This window comes from Amphiura filiformis, chromosome 4, assembly GCF_039555335.1.
Source record: "Amphiura filiformis chromosome 4, Afil_fr2py, whole genome shotgun sequence".
In the NCBI taxonomy this organism is placed as follows: Eukaryota; Metazoa; Echinodermata; class Ophiuroidea; order Amphilepidida; family Amphiuridae; genus Amphiura; species Amphiura filiformis.
Genome location: NC_092631.1, coordinates 55,099,280 through 55,122,558, shown reverse-complemented (window position 1 = coordinate 55,122,558; position 23,279 = coordinate 55,099,280). Strand labels below are relative to the sequence as shown.

Here is a 23,279-nt window from a genome sequence, read left to right as displayed (position 1 = left end):
CACTTACTTCGTTGCATTATTCAGGTGATGAAATCTGAAGAGTGCCAATCGCAAGAAGGGCTTTTAAAGAAATCACGTAAACCATGCAAATAAAATGAAGTACCCAGTGGCCTGGGTATGGATAGCATGAAGAAACCCAACCACACATTAGGTAAAGAAGTGCAAAGACGCAACGTTAAGGCGTATATATTTACATTAAATTGAAAAACAAAACTTCCGTATACATGCTATAAGTGTAAACACAAATCTTGCATTTAAAGTGATATGTCCACCCTACTTTAAAACATGCATAAGGTTTGAAAGATTGTAACTTTTTCCCAACCTAGATGTGCTCGAGAATTGAACTGAAAAAGAGCAGTCACAAATCGACAAATTTCATGTCATCGGCTTCGAAGTTTTCCCTTCTCTGTTCTGTCAATTCTCACTTACCAAAATAAAAAGTGAGCAAATTTGACCAATTTACTAATATATATTATAACAGTAACATACTTTTCCAAGACTCATTTTGAGGAATAAACAAATAAACAACAAATAAAAATGCAAGTGTTCACTGCCGCATTTCTAAAATTATGTCATATTATTTCATATACAAATTACCATAACGAGCAATAACATTATTTTACCATTTGCGCAAAAATAACCCAAATTAAGGAATCGGATAGCAACGTTTGCACAGTATTTTATGGGACCTGAGAGCACATCAGACACATTGCATTCGAATGCGAGGAATGTCCTGATATATAAAAAAAAATGGATTGCTTGAAATTCGCTATATAATACAAATTATATGGCAAATTTGTTAAAAATTTTTGATATTTTTGATATTAAACAGTCCTCGAAGTATAAACTTCATTCATCAAGCAACTGAGGGATGCGGAAATCACCGGAAGTAGTGGCAATCCCGCGGGAAATGTGTATCCCAGTGGATCGCCAAGATGGCGAATGTCTAAAACCTAGTGAATATATTTAGATTTGGCAATTAAAAAATCTAATCAATTACGTATATTTCTTTCAAAAATTAAGCAGTGGTTGACTGAAATGACTGTACATGGCGTATATATGTGACGTGTCATGTCAAAAGGAGACACTTTTGGGCAGGATCGTAAATGGAGAAATAGCCAAAAATCTACCCGGGGTTGATTGTTTCACAATTTGGGTTTGTTGCGAATTTGTGATGTTATTAATGTTTAAAATATTGTCTGAGAGTTTCAGACCGGAATATAACCGGCATCTTGTATTTTTTGAGACATTTTTCATTTTTCTCTCAACATTGACAATAATATTTTTAAAGGCAGATATCTCAATTTCAAAGTTTGTAATACCATAACTTGGATGTCAGATTTCATTGGGGAAAACAGCGTTGTGGAGCAAAATATCTCTATAATTATTTAAGATATGTAAAAACCTCAAAATTAATAACCTGCCCAAAAGTGTCTTCTTTTGTCATGACACGTCACATATGCCTTTTATTCTATATACATGTAGACGTAAAGGTTATCATCTGTCCTGGTGATAATAAATGATGGAATTATACCGTGACGACGTGATGTGATCAAGCAAAGTTAGTCGAATGTCGGGCATATTTATTTTTAGATACAGTCACTAATAGTATTCGGCTTCCTTTGTATCACGGTTTTGTTCTGAGCAACACTAATGGCCATATCTCTGAAATAAAGCCTAATTATGATGGGATTTTCAGCCAAATACAGCTTTGAGAATGGCTCATGTGACGAAATTGTAAACTAAATTTTGGTTTTGATCGATATCAGACTTGCTCTTACAATGTTGTTGTGGTTTTCACGAACCTGGTAATCCGGTTAAATCCAGAAAAGGATAACTCTCAAATTCCTTGTTCGGCCAGGTGCCTTGCAGCTTTCTACTGTTCACTTTTCTTGTCGATAATTGGCAATGTAATTAGTTCTGCCTTACAGAGTTTTGTTCCATTTATTTGAATGATTATGGAACACGTACATATTTGCACAAAAAATCATAGCCAAAAGGTTTTCTTTTACTTCGTTCACACAATTTACGTTTTACACTATATTAACAATATGAGCAGCCTTTTGTTAGCTTGTGTTTCACTTACCCAAATAGAAAACGATAAATAATATAAGTACTACAAAATTGCAAGTATTTTTTTATTACAGATACAATATTGGTACATCACAAAACCAACTTTGATAGCAACGTAGTTTTTCCGATCTCTGCGGCTACTTTTACCAAGTGTTTTGTTCACTCAATTCATCTCTCTATTATTTATTGGGTCAAATTTTTCAGGGGAAAGACTTAATCATCTCCCAGACATCAAGAATTGTATTTCTCAGTCAGGAAGATACACAGAGACAAAGAAATAGACGGAGAAAACTAGACTGAGAGAAATGCCAGCATGAAGTTGCACTGCGGGTATCCTAACAACGCTATTGGTTTAACCGTTAGCTATCTATTTGATTATTGTGGAAAATTAAAAATGAGTAGTAAAGGTATGGGCCATTTGATTATTGTTTACATCTGAAGCTTAAGGCAGACTCACGATTCGTAATATATCACTATCTGCAAACGTAGCGCCTGATTCCAAAAAATGCCGTATTCCGCTAATAAGAAATGGAATGATTGAAATATATCTCTTGATATATCCCCTCCCCCACCCTATCTCCCTCGTTCGCTCCCCTCTCCCTCTCTCTTTCTTGCTCCATCTCTCTCTCACTCTAGTTATTATTAATAGCTTGAACAGAATACGATGCACTTTGTGTCCATTTCAATTTGAAATGTTATTTTTGTCTTCATTATTTTTTGAAGAAGCTTAGGGCCTACATCATTTTAGTTTGATTAAAACCCTTATTGTTCTCGGTTCTAACCTTGTAACATAGATGACATACACTGAGTGAACAAAGGTGTGTGATTGCTGGTGTAATATGAATATAACCTTTCAAATTTGTTACTATCATGATTAGGCTATATCATGTAATTGGATTGTTTTGTCATTATGCCTATTTTTTTTCCTTAAACCATGCTCACTAGTTAAACAATAAATCAATAATAAAAAAAATAGATAAAAAGGAAATATTATTTGAGGTATTTTTAATGAACTTTATTTGAAATTTGAATAAAAGTTATATTCCAGAAATCGTTTCTTTGTAAAAACAAAATAAAAAAATTAAATTTTCCTCAGTGAAACTTACCTTGAATAGAATACAAAGCTCCAGCAATCCATAACACAATCAATCCCACTATCCGGTCATTGAATCGCATCGAAAGTAATCGACTCATTTTTCAAACCGCTATCTATCCTTGATCCTGATTCGAAAATGTTCGAAACGTTATTTGGCCACTCAAATGTTCAAGAAAATATTAAATGTTTATGGAGTTCCTTTGTAACACCTTTCCTTGTTTCCCAAGATAGCGAGTTCTCTAATCTTCCTCTTGTTCAAGTAAATTTAATCGTTACAGTAAATTCCACGTAGCATCAAATTAGCATCGTGATTAACTCAGATTAGGTAGAAAGTTTTATCGAGAACATTATTGATCTCTCAACTTTCGAACATTGCGTGAAAGCATTAGAAAGTATGGAGCTATCGTAATGAAACGAAGCACTTGGAAGTTTGTTATCATCATCGCACAACTTACAAGCGATATGGTAAAGTATTAGTGCCATAGAGTTACACTGAGCGTTTCATAATGCTAGCTGGCGCTCATACCAAGATGCAATAGTCTACTCTGATACGACTTCTACGTAATAACGTCAATGACCAATCATGTGTGATAGATATATAGATAGATATATAGACAAGAGTCATCAACATTGTGTTGGTAATTTCTTACAGAGTTGGGAGTTAAGACGCAATGTCTATAACACGTCTACTTCAGAACGTTAGTAGTGCAAACGAACGTCTTATAAACAAAGCAAACGAATTGTAGAAAAAACGCGAGCAAATGAAAAGAAAATAATCGAAAGATTATTGCATGTATTGCCTTTGTTCTTTTACTAAGTTCACTCAATTCACTTTTCAAGCGATAGTCTGATTTTGAAGAAGCATTCAGTATCAGAAGCATTGCCTAGGAATTCTATTTATATCAAAGTCAAAATGAATCTGTAAGATTTATTTTGCACATGAACATTATGTAGTCAGAGGTTTCCAGTTATAAAAACCTCAATTTTTCTGGAGAAAAGTGGGGGATGAGGCTGTATATCACGAAATGCCCTTTTAACATGAATTCATTCATTCACATTGGACATTATAGTTGAAAAAGGGACGATGATCAAAAAATTGAGTTTCATCTTACTGATTTGCTTATTACAAAAGTAAAATATCAAGGGTTGAGAGCCAGAAAGCCTCCTGTTGCCTGCCACAGGAATATGCCAAGGCAAAGACTACACTGGTAGGGGGGAAGAGTTGCGGAGAGGATGGTACCTGGGGGATGGTATTCCACCAGAGGTACTTAAAAGATGTAATCCGTATGGCATAGTGTTGGTGTTTTGTAACAATGCATTGATTAAAGGAAACAAGCCTAGCCAGTGGTCTATCCTCACCATCATGACCATAGTACCAATCCCTATATAAAGTCAGGAGATCTTAGTCAAGCAGGGAACTATCGAGGGATAAGCTTAAGCTCAGTTGTACTGTAGCCAAGATATTCAACAAAATGATTCTCAACAGTATCAGGCCTGAAGTAGATAAAGGATCAACCAGAATGGCTTCAGGGTTGGCCCTAAGGAGGATTATTGAAGGAGTGAAAAAATATAGACTTCCGGAAAGCCTTTAATACCATTCATAGAGGAAAGATGCTGCAAATTCTCAAAGCCTATGGAATCCCCAATCAACTTGTGGAAGGTATAACAAGAATGTATGAAGATAACAACTGAGGCAACAGTAGTTTCACCAGATGGAGAAACAGGGCCGTTTGATATACTTGCTGGTGTACTGCAAGGAGACACCCTTGTCCCGTACCTCTTTGTGGTGGTATTGCATAATGCTTTGAGGCAGGCAGTCGAAGGCAGAGAAGAGCAGCTTGGATTCATTCATTCATTCATATTTTATTCATCAATCAATATCATCAAATACAGTATATAAATACAAATAACATAGATCGATATATATACAAATCAGTTGGAGTAATAGTAAACAGCAAGATTAATGGTAAAAACAAATTATTAATGTAAGAACAGAGAAGATGTAATAAAGAGGAGGTTGATCCAGCTATCCTCAAATAAAATATGTGTGAGACCTCCCATTCAGAGTAAACGATGAAACACCCTATTTATCCGCTTAACAATGGAATACCACAATAGGATTTGAACCCTTGACGTGTGTGATACACAATACACCACATTTCGCCATACTGCATTCTAGAAACGCTTGCTGTTAGAATAAGAAAAATGTTAATGCTAATTTATTGCACATTCTAGGGAAGCGTGGTTACCGTTTTGAAATAACCGAGTGAGAGGGTTTTCAAGAAAATATTTTTCCTGTCAAAACTGAAGCATCCTCTGTATAAAAGAAAATATGAATATTAACTGCACATCATATATAACGATTTGTGATACCCAATTGTGGCACATTTGATGTCGTTTATGAGGCAGAGAATTTTATTTCAATTTTATATACGCCAAAATATTTTTTTAATTGAGCGAGAATGCTAATTTTCTATTGGTCGAAAGTTGTATTTTGCATATGCAAATGTATGGCGGGAAATTCTATTGAGATCGGAGGGGTGGGAGTGGCAAGAATGGTAGGTAGCAGTCATTGACCGTTTGCACATCAGACTTCAGTCGCTGGCTACGCCGTTGAATTTATTTTTATTATAAAAACTTATCACTGATAAAGTTTTTGAAACGGCGTAGCCAGCGACTGAAGTCTGTGATGTGCAAACGGTCAATGACTAAGGGGAAACTACTGAATTCGTCGTGCACATCTACGACTTACTGTTCCTAAGTTATGGACAAGAGGTCGGAGATCAACATTAATTTTGGACTCCATTATGGGTTAACACTAGAACTACTGAGCCATATTTTGTAACACGAACTACTAAGAGGGGGGTAATTGTTGTTGCGACCTTCCCCCTTAATTTTCAATTATAATAACATCATGTACCGTTATATTTGGTACTAATGTATATAGAGGAATCCAAATTCACGCCTTCCTACACCTGACTAGCAGCCTTTAGTTGGGTCCCCGCCGGCTACAATGCATCCAAAATGTGTAATGATTCGGCCTTGGCGGAAATTTTAAACTGCATTCCATCACCCGTTTTACACCTTCCGCGAAAACACAGGTAGACAAAAGAAGTTTACAACACAATACAGTTCCAACAGTTGTGCAAATAAAAGCCGCCTTACACCTAGAGAAGGTCGAGGAGGGTTAATAGAATAATACAATAGAGATAAAGTAATCCCGTCGTATCTATTCACAGATGTACCAAATGGATGAACAAAAGGACTATGTATGAATAGATGCGACATGAATACCTCTATTGTATATTATTATTCTATTAACCCTCTTCGTCTTTGCATCTTCTCTAGGTGTTAGGCGGCTTTTATTTGCACAATCGGGTGCTCAAAACCCCAGGTTGGACCTATAATGGGGATTCGTCTATAGCTATAATGGGTTCTTCTTCTTCTTCTTCTTCTTCTTCTTCTTCTTCTTCTTCTTCTTCTTTCCTCTTCTTCCTCTTCTTCTTCTTCTTCTTCTTCTTCTTCTTCTTCTTCTTCTTCTTCTTCTTCTTCTTCTTCTTCTTCTTCTTCTTCTTCTTCTTCTTCTTCTTCTTCTTCTTCTTCTTCTTCTTCTTCTTCTTCTTCTTCTTCTTCTTCTTCTTCTTCTTCTTCTTCTTCTTCTTCTTCTTCTTCTTCTTCTTCTTCTTCTTCTTCTTCTTCTTCTTCTTCTTCTTCTTCTTCTTCTTCTTCTTCTTCTTCTTCTTCTTCTTCTTCTTCTTCTTCTTCTTCTTCTTAGGGCTAGCGTGTCCAAGCGCAGGGTCAAATGCGCCCGAGCCAATAGCTGACGCAGTGACGAGAAGAATCGTTGAATTCAGCTAGGTCCTCACATGTGCAGTGTTGCCCAATCTAGTCTGTGGACAGACCAGTAAGTGTTCCATAGTCTGTGGAACAGTTCCACGTGGCACTTCCCTGATCGCAGGTAGTGTTTTGTCCTTCTGGTACAGTGGCCAATCATGTGTGATAGATATATAGATAGATATATAGACAAGAGTCATCAACATTGTGTTGGTAATTTCTTACAGAGTTGGGAGTTAAGACGCAATGTCTATAACACGTCTACTTCAGAACGTTAGTAGTGCAAACGAACGTCTTATAAACAAAGCAAACGAATTGTAGAAAAACGCGAGCAAATGAAAAGAAAATAATCGAAAGATTATTGCATGTATTGCCTTTGTTCTTTTACTAAGTTCGCTCAATTCACATTTCACCCGATAGTCTGATTTTGAAGAAGCATTCACTGCATTCAGTATCAGAAGCATTGCCTGGAAATTCTATTTATATCAAAGTCAACCAGTGTTAGCGATAAGCTGCATTACGTTTGGGTTTTGGAAAGAACCTTCTGTTAAATCATGCATGACTCAATTACAAGTCTCTACATGCCTTTCTTCTTGTCTATTGATATTTTGAATAGTGTTTATCTTTCCCTAATAGATTATGATACTAAATGAACAATCAGCTTGGGCAGTTCGCACTAGGCCCTACATCTCATAGGACAATAACGCTAGTGCCCTGATCGATTCTTCCTGCATATCAATATGCTTCATTTACATTACATTACAGAGATCGGACACTAATCTAATCCCAACCATAACAAACCATGTAAACAATGATCACCTATATTACAGGTGATATTACAGGTCTATATTACAGGATTAGATTAGTAAACTATGATATATTTGCAAGTATTATTTTGATTGAGCAGGAAAGATGTGATACTATTTTTATAGTAGTCTAGTTGCCGGCATCAGGTATACATAGAATTTTTTTTTTTTATGATGATGACATGGACGTACTGATCATTATGTATGATGCAAACTCATAGGTGTTGTGCGTTTGGCAATTTGGGAGGGGTGGGGGTTCAAAATGCCCCCATAGGATTATAAAATCAAAATTTCAATTGCTCAAATACCTCTTTCAAATATATCAAATTATTTACATAAATAAACAAAAATAAATAAATAAATAAATAAATAAATAAATAAATAAATAAATAAATAAATAAATAAATAAAAAAGTAAATAAATAAATAAACGAAAAAATTGAACAAATTGTAGCGTAGCATTAAAATCATAAATATAACCATTGCTGGCAGGAGGACTTGAACCAACGATATTGACATTAGCAGTCTGATGCTCTACCACTGAGCTATATGACAGCATCTAGTGATGAGGGTCGAGTTTTTAGCTTATACAGTGTTTGTCTGTGATAATGCCGCCTCGTGAAAGAAAGAAATTTAAAATCTCAATTTTTAATTTAAATTTATTTGATAATATTCTAACCTATATTTTCTTTAGAGCAGGGACAAATATTTCCCCTTTGACCGCTAAATAAGAATCTACTTCTTTTATTACTGATTTAATTCCGCGATTTGTTCCATTAAGCAATATCAAAGATTAAAGTCAAGCATCTCACAACAGATATTTAGTTGGCTTAGTGGTCTTGCACAGTGCTTTTTAACCGGGAGGTACCGAGATCGATTCCCACCTCTGCCTGCAATTTTTTTTAAAGACTGGGAAATAATAACCTGACATTCGCCGCTGACATTCGTACTGCAGAAGCGGAGTTATAACTTGTTAAACTTTGCTCCTTCCGTAAAAGGGTACATTATTTTGGCACTACATTATTTCTTTTTTTTCCACATTGCTGGTATTAAATATCAACTGGTCATAATTGGCGGTCACTTCAAATCATCCCCAACTGAACGAGATTCAGGAATGTCCTCTCATTGTTAAGGATTTAGCCAAAGCAAACAAAGACTTAAGCTTTTTACTAATGCTATACATAAGTATAAGCTTATTATCCTCTTCAACAATAGGATTAAAGATTGGTGTTTGACAATTTGCCGACTTTACGAGCGGTTTGAGATGGATGGTCACATTACATGCTAGTGTCATTGGTTATTGTTAAAAGGCAATAAGGTGTGTAATTGCAATATTTCCTCTGAATAGGAAAGACTCTCTACATCGAACTATGGATGCTGGTGGTTCGCAATACTGTTATTTAAGAGAAGGTATCTTCCAAATCCAAATCGAAATGTGCGTTTTCGGAAATATTCAAAGCATTAAAATGGTATAATGGTTGCCGATGTTATATAATCTACGAGGGAGTATTTGATGAATCTAGCATTCTCTTTTTATGACATGACATTTTTAGTAGATATTCACGAAAAACATGAAAAAGTTTATTCCAAATTATGCAGTTGATTCCGATGTTGCATGATTTATGAGTTGTGCATGATATATGTGTTTTACACTGCTCCATAGGCTAGTATGTTGTTGTAATTTTGTTCTGTCAACAGAACGTAAATACAAATTTGACGATATTTACGACAAGCGAATGAATCTGTAAGATTTATTTTGCACATGAACATTATGTAGTCAGAGGTTCTTCTTCTTCTTCTTCTTCTTCTTCTTCTTCTTCTTCTTCTTCTTCTTCTTCTTCTTCTTCTTCTTCTTCTTCTTCTTCTTCTTCTTCTTCTTCTTCTTCTTCTTCTTCTTCTTCTTCTTCTTCTTCTTCTTCTTCTTCTTCTTCTTCTTCTTCTTCTTCTTCTTCTTCTTCTTCTTCTTCTTCTTCTTCTTCTTCTTCTTCTTCTTCTTCTTCTTCTTCTTCTTCTTCTTCTTCTTCTTCTTCTTCTTCTTCTTCTTCTTCTTCTTCTTCTTCTTCTTCTTCTTCTTCTTCTTCTTCTTCTTCTTCTTCTTCTTCTTCTTCTTCTTCTTCTTCTTCTTCTTAGGGCTAGCGTTGAATTCAGCTAGGTCCTCACATGTGCAGTGTTGCCCAATCTAGTCTGTGGACAGACCAGTAGGTGTTCCATAGTCTGTGGAACAGTTCCACGTGGCACTTCCCTGCTCGCAGGTAGTGTTTTGTCCTTCTGGTACAGCGCCATTTCTGCAGAGCGACCTTGCCCCTTCCGACCCCTGATCATAGTGTGTTGAGACACCGCCACTCAGGCCACGTGGAATCAGCTCTAGGTGGTAGCTGCTCACTGGGTTGCAGTCCCATAGCTACAAGCTGGTGAATTGGGAGATATCTCTTTCCACAGGGTGAGTCTTTCTACTTTCTTGGAGACTGTCCCAAGAGGATGAACTTTGCTTAGGAAGCTTCCTCTTGATCTAAGGCGTTTGGGTGCAGCAGTCTGGTTGAACATTTGGGTGCAGCGGTCTGGTTGAACTTATTTTGGTATCACTGGAGGGGCCCCTCCAGTGATACCAAAATAAGTACAAACATTCCCCACATAAATTCCCCAAATAAAAGAATTTTACGAAACTATACCTCATTTTCAACCCGTTCCACGGAGTCAAATATCTGTCAATGACAGTAGACGCCTCATACGGTAATAATGCGCAGTGATTAGCACTCCGAATACAGATCATCGATTAATATTTGAATCCGTGGAAAGGTTTAAAAATGTGTGAGTTTAGTAAAATTCTATATTTCACGAACGGTGTGGTCAATTGTCAAAATTCAAAAAGTATGCAATAGCTGATTTATTCCTTAACCACACCACAGTTATTTAGTTATGTTTAGTTGTGGCGTTAAATTGCCCAAACAAAAGCACAGAAATTGTGACGGTATACTTTGGTCTAAGAACCAATTTAATTTCTTTTGCAAGTGAGTACGAGTAGGGGGGTCCACAGTTTAGACATTCTCTATTTGTTCCAGGAATCGAAATTGTCCATTTTCGAGTGATTTCGAGTCAGTTTTTTTTTTCTACTGGGTGTTCTGTAAACAAGTATTCCTGAAAAAAATTGGGGTCAGTTCCAATTTACAATGTAACTATTATTTTAATGTAATGTTAAAGAGAAGTTTTGCACTGCAGCACTGACAAGAACATTTAGTGGTAGTTCATTTTATCATTAAATAGGCCTAATTATACACTTACATAGGCCTGCGTGTTTTGGCGCAACGTCAGCCTTCTATTCTTCAAATTTTTTCACAGGAGGAAGATGGCGAATTTCATCATTCGATATCAGCAAAGTATCAGGCCCTTGCAACTCCTATACCAGCGCAATACAAAAACATGCTGGATGTTTTTATAAAAATATTGTATGTGATGAAGAAGTGGGCTGGTGGTTTATTTGTGTAAAGGTCAAAATAGGATTCGGATAGGGTCAGGACTCTGTTTTGTCATCTTCCTTCTGTGGGTCTTTGAACCTGCTCATTGTCTGGTGTTTTTTGTTTGTTTGTTTGTTGTTGTTTTTTTTTGTAATTTTGATTTTGAAATGGAGCCTTCATCTTTGGTTCGAGTTGTATTTTTTCCTGAATGTATTTTAATGCTTTCTCTCCCCCACCAGCTCCAAGTACTGATAAAATACAAAAAACTGAAAAAGAAAGAAAGAAAAAAAAAAAAGATGTGGACACCGTCAGTTCCCCCGTGTATTATCCGCCGGCGCCATTATCACGTGACTGTAGAAAAATGCTGCTGCCACCAGATATAGGCTAAGTAAAACAGCGTATTACTATCAAGACTTATGTTTGAAAGCTGTCCTCTGATGATGACTTGCAAAACTCAGCGGTAAACCGGGCCATGATTTTAAGCTTATTGTTAATTTTGCACCTTCAAACATACAAACCATCTCAAAAGTTAGGTCTTTATAGTAGGAAACCTTTTTGGGCGAAGGCACCATGTCAACAATGCCTAGAAAAGTTGCTTTTTGCCTTGTAAAAGTACGTAATTTTTCGGCACTTCCTGGTATCAGGCCGATTCGGCCAAATCAATTCGTCCACAGTTGACTTGGCCATATGCCAATTCATGCATTTGGCCCCAAGCTAAGTCAGCCACAAACCAATTCGATATTGACCAAAAGGGATAAACGATTTAATATGTTAATGAATATATGTGACCGTCCATCTCGAAACAGCTGTAAAGTCGGCTCGCGGTCAATTTTGTTTTATTTCGTGTTTAGAAAATATATCATAAGCTTTAAAATGAAAAATCATTTGACTCAAACGATATCCAGAAGTAAAAAAAAGAGGGTTAAGTGCACAACGTACAAAAAAGTGACTATATCTCATTAACCGATGATCCTACAGATATGCGACCACTGACTTTTTTTTCCATTATTGACCAGAGGAAAAATTCGACATATGGCACGACTCGAGGATATTTGGTTAAAAAGATAGAGGGTTAAGTGCACAAAATTAAAAAAAAAGGTGACTATATCTCATTAACCAATGATCCTACAGATATGCGACCACTGACTTTTCTGCTCCTATGACCAGAGGAAAAAATTGACATATGTGACCGTCCACGGCGAATGAGCCGTAAATTCCTCCCCGGTCAATTTTGTTTTATTTCGTGTTTAAAAATAAACATCATAAACTTAAAAATGGTATATCATTTGACTTCAAACGATATCTAGAAGCGAGGTTATGGTTTGTTAAACTTTGCTCCTTCAACAAAATTATAGCTTTTTACGTTTTTACGTTTTTACATGTGTCTCTTTTTCCACATTGCTGGCAATATATATCAAACAGTCATAATTGGCGGTCATTTCAAATCATCCCCAAGTCAACGAGGTTTAAGAAAGTTCTCTCATTGTTAATTGTTGGTTATGCATACCTGTACAAAATACAATGCCTGGTAACCCACCACTTGAACAGGATTTAGCAAAAGCAAACAAAGACCAGAGCTATTAAAAGTTCTATAGCCGGCCATCTAAGGTAGAAGCTTATTATCCACTTCAACAATAGGATTATTGATTAGTTTTTGACTATCAAAATAAGACGGAAGTCGGGCCAGCTTAAGTTATCGATGAATACGACCTTCGTACACATTTTACACCGTAACACAGAATACAATTTAGGGAATTTACGGCTCGTTTGTGCTGCCGGGTCACATATGGCACGACTCTCTAGGATATTTGGTTAAAAATAAAAAAAAGTGAGTATATCTTAGGCCAAAAAAAAAAAAGGGTTTGTCTCAAAGCTGACGAGAAATTTTAAAACAAATGTCGAAATGAGATTTTTTTTTTTTTTTTTTTATTTTGAGAAAAAGTCTGATTTTCGCCGATTTTTTCTGAAAAACTAAAAAATTTTTTTTTTTGAAATAAAAAAATTTCAGCATTTGTTTTTATCAAATCGTGGGATTTTACAAACGCGCGCGTCAGCTTTGAGACGAACCTTTTTTTTTTTTTTTTATTAACCAATGATCCTACAGATATGCGACCAATGACTTTTTTTGTTCCTTATGACCAAGGGAAAAGTTTGACATATCTCACGACTCTGTAGGAAATGATGTACATCATCATCATCATACATCATCATTTTATTTTCATTCAAATCAACATACAAAATATAAAAGACACAACATTTGAATGAGGAGATGCTCAAAAGGCCCAAAGGCCTGAAGCGAGCACCCCTTACACTGCCTTAAGTTACAACATACAATTACACAAAGTTAACGAATAAAAGAAAAAAGAAAGATGAGAAGAACATGCAAAGAAAGACTCCAATATAAATATTTATAACATTTCATATAGACATTCCACAGTCCACACAAGAAATTGATAGTTGGAGTGGAGATGGTGGGATGGGTGAGGTCATTAAATAATCCCTAAATATTAGATGTAATTTTTTATTAGACTTTTCTTTATTTGTAACTTAAACTGGTTTACTGATTTTGCCATCTTTATATCAGTAATATTCCATTTCCTACGACCGGAAGCCCGTATTGTGAGGGCCACAAACTGCGGCTACGTACAGATACGCGAACGCTGACTTGTTTTGTTCTTTATGACCAGAGGAAAAGTTCGACATATCGCACGACTCTTTAGGATATTTGGTTTAAAAGATAGAGGGTTATTGCACAAAGTACAACGAATTGGTTTGTGACCGAATGCAAGACATCAATTCATCTAAATATACAGATTTGGTGTAAAAACATCGGTTATGGAGAAAATCACGAAATAGTTAAATTTGGCCAACTTTTTTTTGTACATCAATATGTTACGAGTCGTACTTCGACTCAAGGCCAAAATCACCTTTTACCCGAACTCACACGAATGCACAACACAAATACACTGTTTGATTAAGCTAACATAATCTAAGTCTTTAATTGAAAACAAAGTATGCTTGGTACATTATAACAACAATTACAATAAAATCACTCAATCAGTTTTATACTATAGGTACTTAACCAGCGGTCTTCTTGTTGGTGATTCTAGAGTTCTTGCAAAGTTCTGGACGACTGATGTAATATCCTTATTCACTTGTCCTGCGAAAATCAGCGATGTCCATTGTACACTTGCACTTATAAATCCTTGCGTATAAAGTCCTCATACGAAAATGATGATGCTTTCTCCAATCTCCTTTGCGCTGCTATCTCCACAAATATATCTCCTTGAGCTGCTTTCTCCACATATATATCTCCTTGCGCTGCTTTCTCCAAAATGGTGTTTCTTTCACCAATCACTATTTCTCCAGGGAACAGGTTTCTTTAACACAGCTCCACTGTTTTTTGACAGATGCGTGGCCTTCACAAACCCAGCAAACTCCAGCAATTTGACAGAAGAACTTTTAATCCTTTGATGAGGAAGAGCACTTTTGTGTGCTCGCTGTCTTCTTCGTTGCTGTATTAAAATTAGCTCAATTATTGGCTATATAAACTGGTTAAAATGTACTTCTTTTTGAAGCACGAAGACCATCACACACATGTGGAGTTTTCAATCTCCCATGACATTCTGTCAAGTCCCAACAAAAACCTCCAGCTTTTTATATCAGTACTCATGCAAAAAACCCATCATCTATTAATAAACCATTACTTCACTCACATTTTCACAACATTGCTGCAATCTTGGGATTTCCCAAGATTAATTATACACATTCACATTACATCACTTCCTGGGGGGTTTTCCTGATGGTGCAATAATGAACTGGGGCTTTCCAAGTTCCAAACATAGCTCTGACTTTGTTTACAATAATTTGGGGAACTCCAAAATACAAGGGGTTTCCCATCTCATGAAATACTTTCAGCTTGTAAACAAAGTTAAATAATTAAATTAAATCAAATTACTCAGGGCACATCACACCTCCCCTTAAAAGAAGAAAGTTCGAATGTAATGAAAACTTTCTTAAATGCTTACTTCTTTTACATCAACTTCAACATATTATCAACTTTGAGTATTTAACTCATCATACACAGTGACTACTTGTCACACAAGTTCCTTTTTAAAGGAATTTTTGTTTATCAGTCTTTATGCAATTCTGGACAAGGCATCAGCCATTACATTGTCTTTTCCCTTAATATGTTTGATGTCCAGATTGTACTCTTGCAAGGTCAAACTCCACCTCACCAGTCTTTGGTTTTTGTTCTTCATCCTGTTGATGAAGGTGTGGGATTGTGATCTGTGAAAACAAGCACAGGGTATACTGTGGTACCCAAATACACATCAAAATGTAGCAGTGCTAATAGCAATGCTAGACACTCCTTCTCAATTGTGGAGTAATTTCTCTGGTGCTTGTTGAATTTCCTTGAAAAGTAACAAATGGGGTGATCTATTTGATCTTCACCCTCTTGCATCACAACACCTCCACAGCCTATGTCACTGGCATCAACAGTCAACTTGAACTGCTTCTGAAAATCAGGTGCAGTAAGTACTGGTGAACTCATGAGTATTGATTTGACTTTGTGAAAAGCATTTTCACACTGTTCTGACCAAATGAATTTTGCATCTTTCTTCAACAAATCAGTCAAAGGACTTGCTATCTCTGAAAAGTTTGGACAGAACTTTCTATAATAGCCAACCATTCCTAGAAATCTCATGAGTGCCTTCTTGTTTACAGGTGTGGGGTATTGCTCAATTGCTTCAACTTTGGCTTTGATAGGTTTCACCTGACCTTGACCTACAACATATCCTAAGTATGTGACTGTGGCATGGCAAAACTCACTTTTTACCAGATTGACTGTCAATTGTACTTCTGACAGCTTCTTAAACAACTGATGGAGTTGTTCCATGTGTTGTTCCCAAGTTTGACTGTAAACAATCAAATCATCTACATATGCTTCACATCCCTCTATGTCTGCCACAATTTGATTTACCATTCTCTGAAAGGTTGCGGGTGCATTTTTCAACCCAAATGGCATAACTTTGTATTGGTAAAGACCAAATGGTGTACAAAAAGCAGAAATCTCTTTGGCACGGTCTGTGAGTGGAACCTGCCAGTACCCTTTCAAAAGATCAAATTTGCTAACAAATTTTGCATTCCCAATTTTGTCTATGCAATCATCAATTCTTGGAATTGGGTACGAGTCTGTCTTTGAATGAACATTTGCAGCTCTCATGTCTGCGACCAATCGGTATGAACCATCAGGCTTGGGAACAAGTATACACGGTGAACTCCATTCACTACTACTTGGTTCTATGATATCATTGTCTAGCATATAATTGATCTCATTTTTGAGATGTTCCATTTTCAATGGATTGACTCTGTAAGGATGCTGCTTGATTGGTTTTGTATCACCAACATCTACATCATGAAATGCAGCATTTGTTCTACTTGGCGTATCAGGAAATATATTGTCAAATTTGTGAATCAAATTTGCAATTTGACTTTGTTGATCTTGAGAAAGATGACCTAACTTTGAGTCCAAATTAGTGAGCACATCAGAATTGTTCAATTTTACATTATACTCTTTGTGCTCCAGCTCTTTATCCTGGTCAAATATGACATCAGAATTGTCATCTTTACTCTTGTCTACATTGGCGATTTTGTCTACATCGGCATGTTTGTCTACATTATCAGCATGTTTTACTGTACACACAGGTTTTGGAATGCCACTGTCACTTCTTTCAACATACTCTTTGAGCATATTTATGTGGCATAACTGCCTGCTCTTGCGTCTACCAGGAGTCTTGATAATATAATCTACTTCACCCACTTTTGACTCTACTTCACATGGGCCATGATATCTGGCTTGCAATGGGTGTCCTGGAATTGGAAACAGTACTAGAACTTTGTCACCTGGTTTGAACACTCTCTCTTTGGCATGTTTATCATACCATTGTTTCATTTTGGCCTGACCCTGTTTCAAGTTTTCTTTGGCGATATCAGTTACTCTGTTAAGCCTATGCTTAAAATTGGAGACATAATCCAACAAATTGATATCTGATTTCTCATTGAGCCACTTTTCTTTCAACAACTTTAAGGGCCCGCGCACTGTGTGTCCAAACACTAACTCAAAAGGACTAAATCCTAAAGTTTCCTGAACAGCTTCCCTAGCAGCAAACAACAACAAGTGTACTCCCTCATCCCAGTCCCTCTGAAATTCCAAACAGTATGTTCTGATCATGTTTTTCAATGTTTGGTGGAACCTTTCTAGTGCACCTTGTGATTCTGGATGGTAAGCACTTGAGGTATACTGTTCTATACCTAATTGATACATGACCTGCTGAAATACTCCAGAAGTAAAGTTTGATCCTTGGTCTGACTGTATGGACTTCGGGAGCCCCACAAATGTGAAGAACTTAGTTAGAGCTTTCACTATAGTCACTGCTTTAATATTTCTCAAGGGTATGGCTTCAGGAAAGCGTGTTGACGCGCACATAATTGTCAGAAGGTATTGATTACCTGACTTAGTCTTTGGTAGGGGCCTACACAATCAATAATAACCCTACTAAATGGTTCATCAAAGGCTGGAATTGGCTTTAATGGAGCAGGAGGTATTTTCTGATTTGGCTTCCCTACTACTTGGCATATGTGACATGTTTTGCAATATTCAGAAACATCTTTTCTGAGAGTGGGCCACCAGAAATGTCTCAGAATTCTTTCATGAGTTTTCTTAACACCCAAATGCCCTGCCATGGGACTATCATGTGCTATGTTAATAACTTCAGTGTGGTAGACTTTTGGTACCACAATTTGGTGCACTACCTTCCACTCTTCATCGGCAGGTACATCAGGGGGGCGCCATTTTCTCATTAGCACACCAGCTTGTTTGTAAAAACAGACAGAATTTTGTTCTGCTTCTTCTAGGGTCAATGCCCTTTGATTGATCTCTTTGAGTTCTGGGTCATTTTGTTGCTCCAGAATCAGCTTGTCATGACTTAATGGGTCTTTCATGGTTTCCCCAAATTGTTCATGCTCAGAGGCTGTGTCATTTTTAGGGGTGCTTTTATCCCCAGGAGAAGGAAGTTGATCTTCTTTCTCATTCAACTTTGACACAAATGTGTCTTCCAAATTGTAGCCTAAGTCATCAATTTGGTTGTCCTCAATTGTTTCTAATGAGGCCTTCTTACTCATTGCCCGTGTCACTGCACATGCAGGAAATATCTCCTCTTCCTCACTATTATCATCCTGTATACAGGGCTTATCTGTGACTATTGGGTCAGGAAAACCTTCCCCCTGCCAAATCATTTCCAAGCAACATGGACACTCCTTTGACTGGCAATTCATGTCTAACTCCTATGGTTACAGGACCAGAAACCAAGTCAGATGTCAAGTTAATCTTGTGGAGAGGTACACTAATTATTTCCATCCCAATACCCTGGATCAAAGCATTACCTGCTGAACTATCCTCATTAAAGGGCAAAGTTCCTTCCAGAATCATAGACCGTGCACAACACGTATCTCGCACAATCTTGATGGGCTTTGGACTACCATTCTCACCAAGTGATACTACTCCCTCTAACACAAATGGTTCAAATTCTTCACACACCTTGTCTGTCTCACCTCCCTTTTGTGGGAATTCTTGTTTCTTGATTTGACTGACTTTTTCTTTGACTCAAGTGACACTGCACATCCCACAGTATTACTAGCAGTTTGCTGCTGTTTTTGTGCGTCTTGTCTGCCTTTTAAGAAATAACACTGGGTCATCGTATGCCCTGGTCTCTTACAATGAGTACAAGTTAATTTGGATTTAAATTCAGTCCCAAATTTTGCTCTGTTACCTGAACTCCCTGCGGTCCCTCTACCACCAGCATTATGCTGTGAATTAGACTGAGGTTTCACTTCTTGTGTACCACCCTGATTTGCTCTAGGTTGATTATGGCTGAACCTGTTTGAATAACTTCTGTTATGACCAAATCTACTCCCATTCAATTTGTGAGTTAAGCCATAGTCGTCCGCCATTGTCGCCGCTTCGTTTAGCGTCTTAATTTTGCTAGCGCTTTCATCCAAATGGGTTTTAATGTCAACGTGGACACATTTCTTGAACTCTTCTATAAGAACTAATTGCTTAAGTTGGCCGAAATCATCTTTGACTTCTTTTGACCCAAGCCACCTGTCAAACATTTGTTCTTTTACTCTAGCAAATTCTACATGGGTTTGATCTGCTTGCTTTCTTGAATCTCTGAACTTTTGTCTGTATGCTTCAGGCACCAGTTCATAGGCCTTAAGGACTGCCTGTTTAACTTCTTCATAATCATTACACTTCTCTATTGGTAGAGCTGAGTAAGTTTCCTGGCCTTCCCCACAAAACTACTTTGTAACAGTAGGGTCCAATGCTCTGGAGGCCATTTCAAATTTGTAGCTACCTTTTCAAAATGTTGAAAGTACTCGTCAACTTCTTTTTTCTTTGAATTTAGGCACAAGCTTTACGTACTTTGTAACATCAAAACCTGACTTTGACTTTGAGGAGAAACTTGATGAGTATTTGTCACCTAGCTTAGCCAACTTCTCTTGTTCAAACTCAATTTCTTTTTCTTTCAAATGTGCTTGAGCTAGTTTTTCCTTTTCTTCCATTTCTAACTTTTGTTTTTCAAGTTCCAATTTTGCTACCTTTTCCTTTTCTTCTGTTTCTAATTTGTGGTGCTCAAGCGCCATCTTTTCTTAGGCGTGCTTTTTCTTCCATTTCTAGTTTCTGTTTCTCCATATCTAATCTTTCTTGTTTTTTCTTTATTTTGCATATCTAGCTTTTGCATGTCCAACTGCAATTGCATTTTCATTTTTTCCATTTCCACCTGAACTTCTAGTTCTTTCAACTTTACTGCATCCCCGATTTCAGTTTTGACCTCTTTTCTCTTGTCCAAAATGGATTCCTCAAAATACTCTTCATCAACCAAAACGTCAATTAAGGCATTTTTGATTATTTGTTTTCTGTTGGCTTGCTTTACATCCAATTCATAGTATTTTGCAAATGCTAATAAATCAGGTTTCTTCAACTTATCAAACTTCTCCCAATCTATAGTTTCAAGAAACTCTTCTGCTTTGAACTCTGCCATACTGTACTTTCACTTTTAAGACTCAGTAATTTAATGTCAACTTTTTTACAGTGTATTTCCCGGACAACGAGCCCCAATTTTTGTTACGAGTCGTACTTCGACTCAAGGCCAAAATCACCTTTTACCCGAACTCACACGAATGCACAACACAAATACACTGTTTGATTAAGCTAACATAATCTAAGTCTTTAATTGAAAACAAAGTATGCTTGGTACATTATAACAACAATTACAATAAAATCACTCAATCAGTTTTATACTATAGGTACTTAACCAGCGGTCTTCTTGTTGGTGATTCTAGAGTTCTTGCAAAGTTCTGGACGACTGATGTAATATCCTTATTCACTTGTCCTGCGAAAATCAGCGATGTCCATTGTACACTTGCACTTATAAATCCTTGCGTATAAAGTCCTCATACGAAAATGATGATGCTTTCTCCAATCTCCTTTGCGCTGCTATCTCCACAAATATATCTCCTTGAGCTGCTTTCTCCACATATATATCTCCTTGCGCTGCTTTCTCCAAAATGGTGTTTCTTTCACCAATCACTATTTCTCCAGGGAACAGGTTTCTTTAACACAGCTCCACTGTTTTTTGACAGATGCGTGGCCTTCACAAACCCAGCAAACTCCAGCAATTTGACAGAAGAACTTTTAATCCTTTGATGAGGAAGAGCACTTTTGTGTGCTCGCTGTCTTCTTCGTTGCTGTATTAAAATTAGCTCAATTATTGGCTATATAAACTGGTTAAAATGTACTTCTTTTTTTTGAAGCACGAAGACCATCACACACATGTGGAGTTTTCAATCTCCCATGACATTCTGTCAAGTCCCAACAAAAACCTCCAGCTTTTTATATCAGTACTCATGCAAAAAACCCATCATCTATTAATAAACCATTACTTCACTCACATTTTCACAACATTGCTGCAATCTTGGGATTTCCCTAGATTAATTATACACATTCACATTACATCACTTCCTGGGGGGTTTTCCTGATGGTGCAATAATGAACTGGGGCTTTCCAAGTTCCAAACATAGCTCTGACTTTGTTTACAATAATTTAGGGAACTCCAAAATACAAGGGGGTTTCCCATCTCATGAAATACTTTCAGCTTGTAAACAAAGTTAAATAATTAAATTAAATCAAATTACTCAGGGCACATCACAAATATACAGGGTTCGAATTGGCATGTGGGCGATTTGATTTGGGGCTGAATTGACGAATAGTATCGATATCGATATTGATATTTTTACAGAGCACGTGATATTTCGATATGATGATTCGAATTGTCACGTGATCGTCAAACCTGTACTAAAGGTGTCAGTTCTGCAGGAACTGACACAAAAAATACTTAACAAAACGGAGTATTATTTTGTGAAACAACTGAAATAGGTATATATACATGTACCGGTAGCAATCCACTATGGTCTAAGTGGGACTAAACTGGGACATGGACTAAGTGGGACATGGCCTAAGTGGGACATGGTAGAATGACCTAAGTCGGACATGGACTAAGATTGGGGTATTCCAGAAATTAAAGGCACCTCCCCCCCCCTCCGCAAAGAAGACATGGAATTCCCAAAAATTTTCACCATTTTTTTTTTTTTTTTGCTCTGGGAATTCCCCCAAAATGGTCATTATTTTCACAACCCTATAAAGAAGACATGGGAATTCCCAAGAAAAAGACACCTTTTTATTTCAGGCTTGGAAATTCCCAAAAATTTTGGCAACAATTTGCTTGTCTTCTTTAGGGACACAGGGAATTTCCAATATTTTAATCATTTTATTGTCAAAATTGGATTTCCATTTTGTTTTGTTTTTTGGATAAAATTTTGGAATTCCCACAAATGTATGGTACAACTTGCTTACATGTCTTCTATAGGGGAGGTGCCATTAATTTCTGGAATGGATCTATAGACTAAGTGAGATTGGACCAAATGATCTATGAGATGGACCCGGGGATTGGACCAAGTAAGAATGGCCCCGCGCCCTGCTGAGCTTCTCTTTTGGAAACCCATTCTTTGATAACAACAAAAGTGTGCGGTCCGAATGGCTTCAATTAGGCTCCTAAGCTTAAATTCATCATTTTGAACAAGTTTCCAATTCCCAGGGGGCCACTTATATATGCTTTTACTCGTATGTGTTGTCAACATCAAGAGCAGACCCTCAAATGTCACACCCTAAACACTGACCTGGAGCAGGTGAAAATACCAACCCTATTCACTGAGCACTGAGCAGCTTGTGAAATGGGGACCCTTTTCACTGACCAGTTGTATTTGGGCACGCTTTTCACTCTGACCAGTTGCATTTAGACAACCCTTTTCACTGACCTACCATAAAAAGGTAGGCCAACCCAAGAAGTTTAAACAGCCGCTTTCGTGGATTAATTGCACTGTGTTGTATGTAGAACAATTATATTGTTAACAAATGCTGAAAATAGAATCATGTCCTTTAAAAGCTTTCAAAATTCATACCCTAAGCGCTGACTTGCTGTCGCTAAAAGTATACCCTTTTCCGTGGATTTCTGCTCGGTATGACAACACATATGTATTGAGTCCCCCCCGGGTTCCAATTGTGAGTCCACACACTTTAGACCAAAGAGCTTGTAATAGAAATAGAGTGGCAATAGATTATGTAATGCTTTGTTCGTTTGATGCCGATTAGAGTTTGCGACAGGCTATTCATAAAAGTGGTACCATTGTTTCGAACAAAGGGGTTCCGCATATAAATCCGGCATCATATTAACGCGCGCTCTACACAACAGGCGAGTATCAAAAAGTGACCACAATACAGTTATGTGTAAGGGCAGTCATGTGTAAAGTTGTACCATTGTTCTCACGTATCCCAAATGTGTGCTTGTGTGGGTCTGAAGTCTATAAAGGAGGCTTTAGCTGTCGGTGCAATCATCTTTAA

General features: G+C 37.1%; 1 protein-coding gene across 1 annotated transcript in view; it reads right to left on the bottom strand.

The window, feature by feature from the left end:
• The window catches only part of LOC140150272 (uncharacterized), a 269,361-nt gene extending 265,823 nt beyond the window's left edge, over positions 1 to 3,538 (bottom strand). Inside the window, exon 1 of the mRNA XM_072172277.1 lies at positions 3,180 to 3,538. Coding sequence (XP_072028378.1) covers positions 3,180 to 3,267 — 88 coding nt within the window. The 5' untranslated portion in view covers positions 3,268 to 3,538. The remainder of the gene's footprint in view (positions 1 to 3,179) is intronic.
• Between the last annotated feature and the right edge of the window lie 19,741 nt (positions 3,539 to 23,279).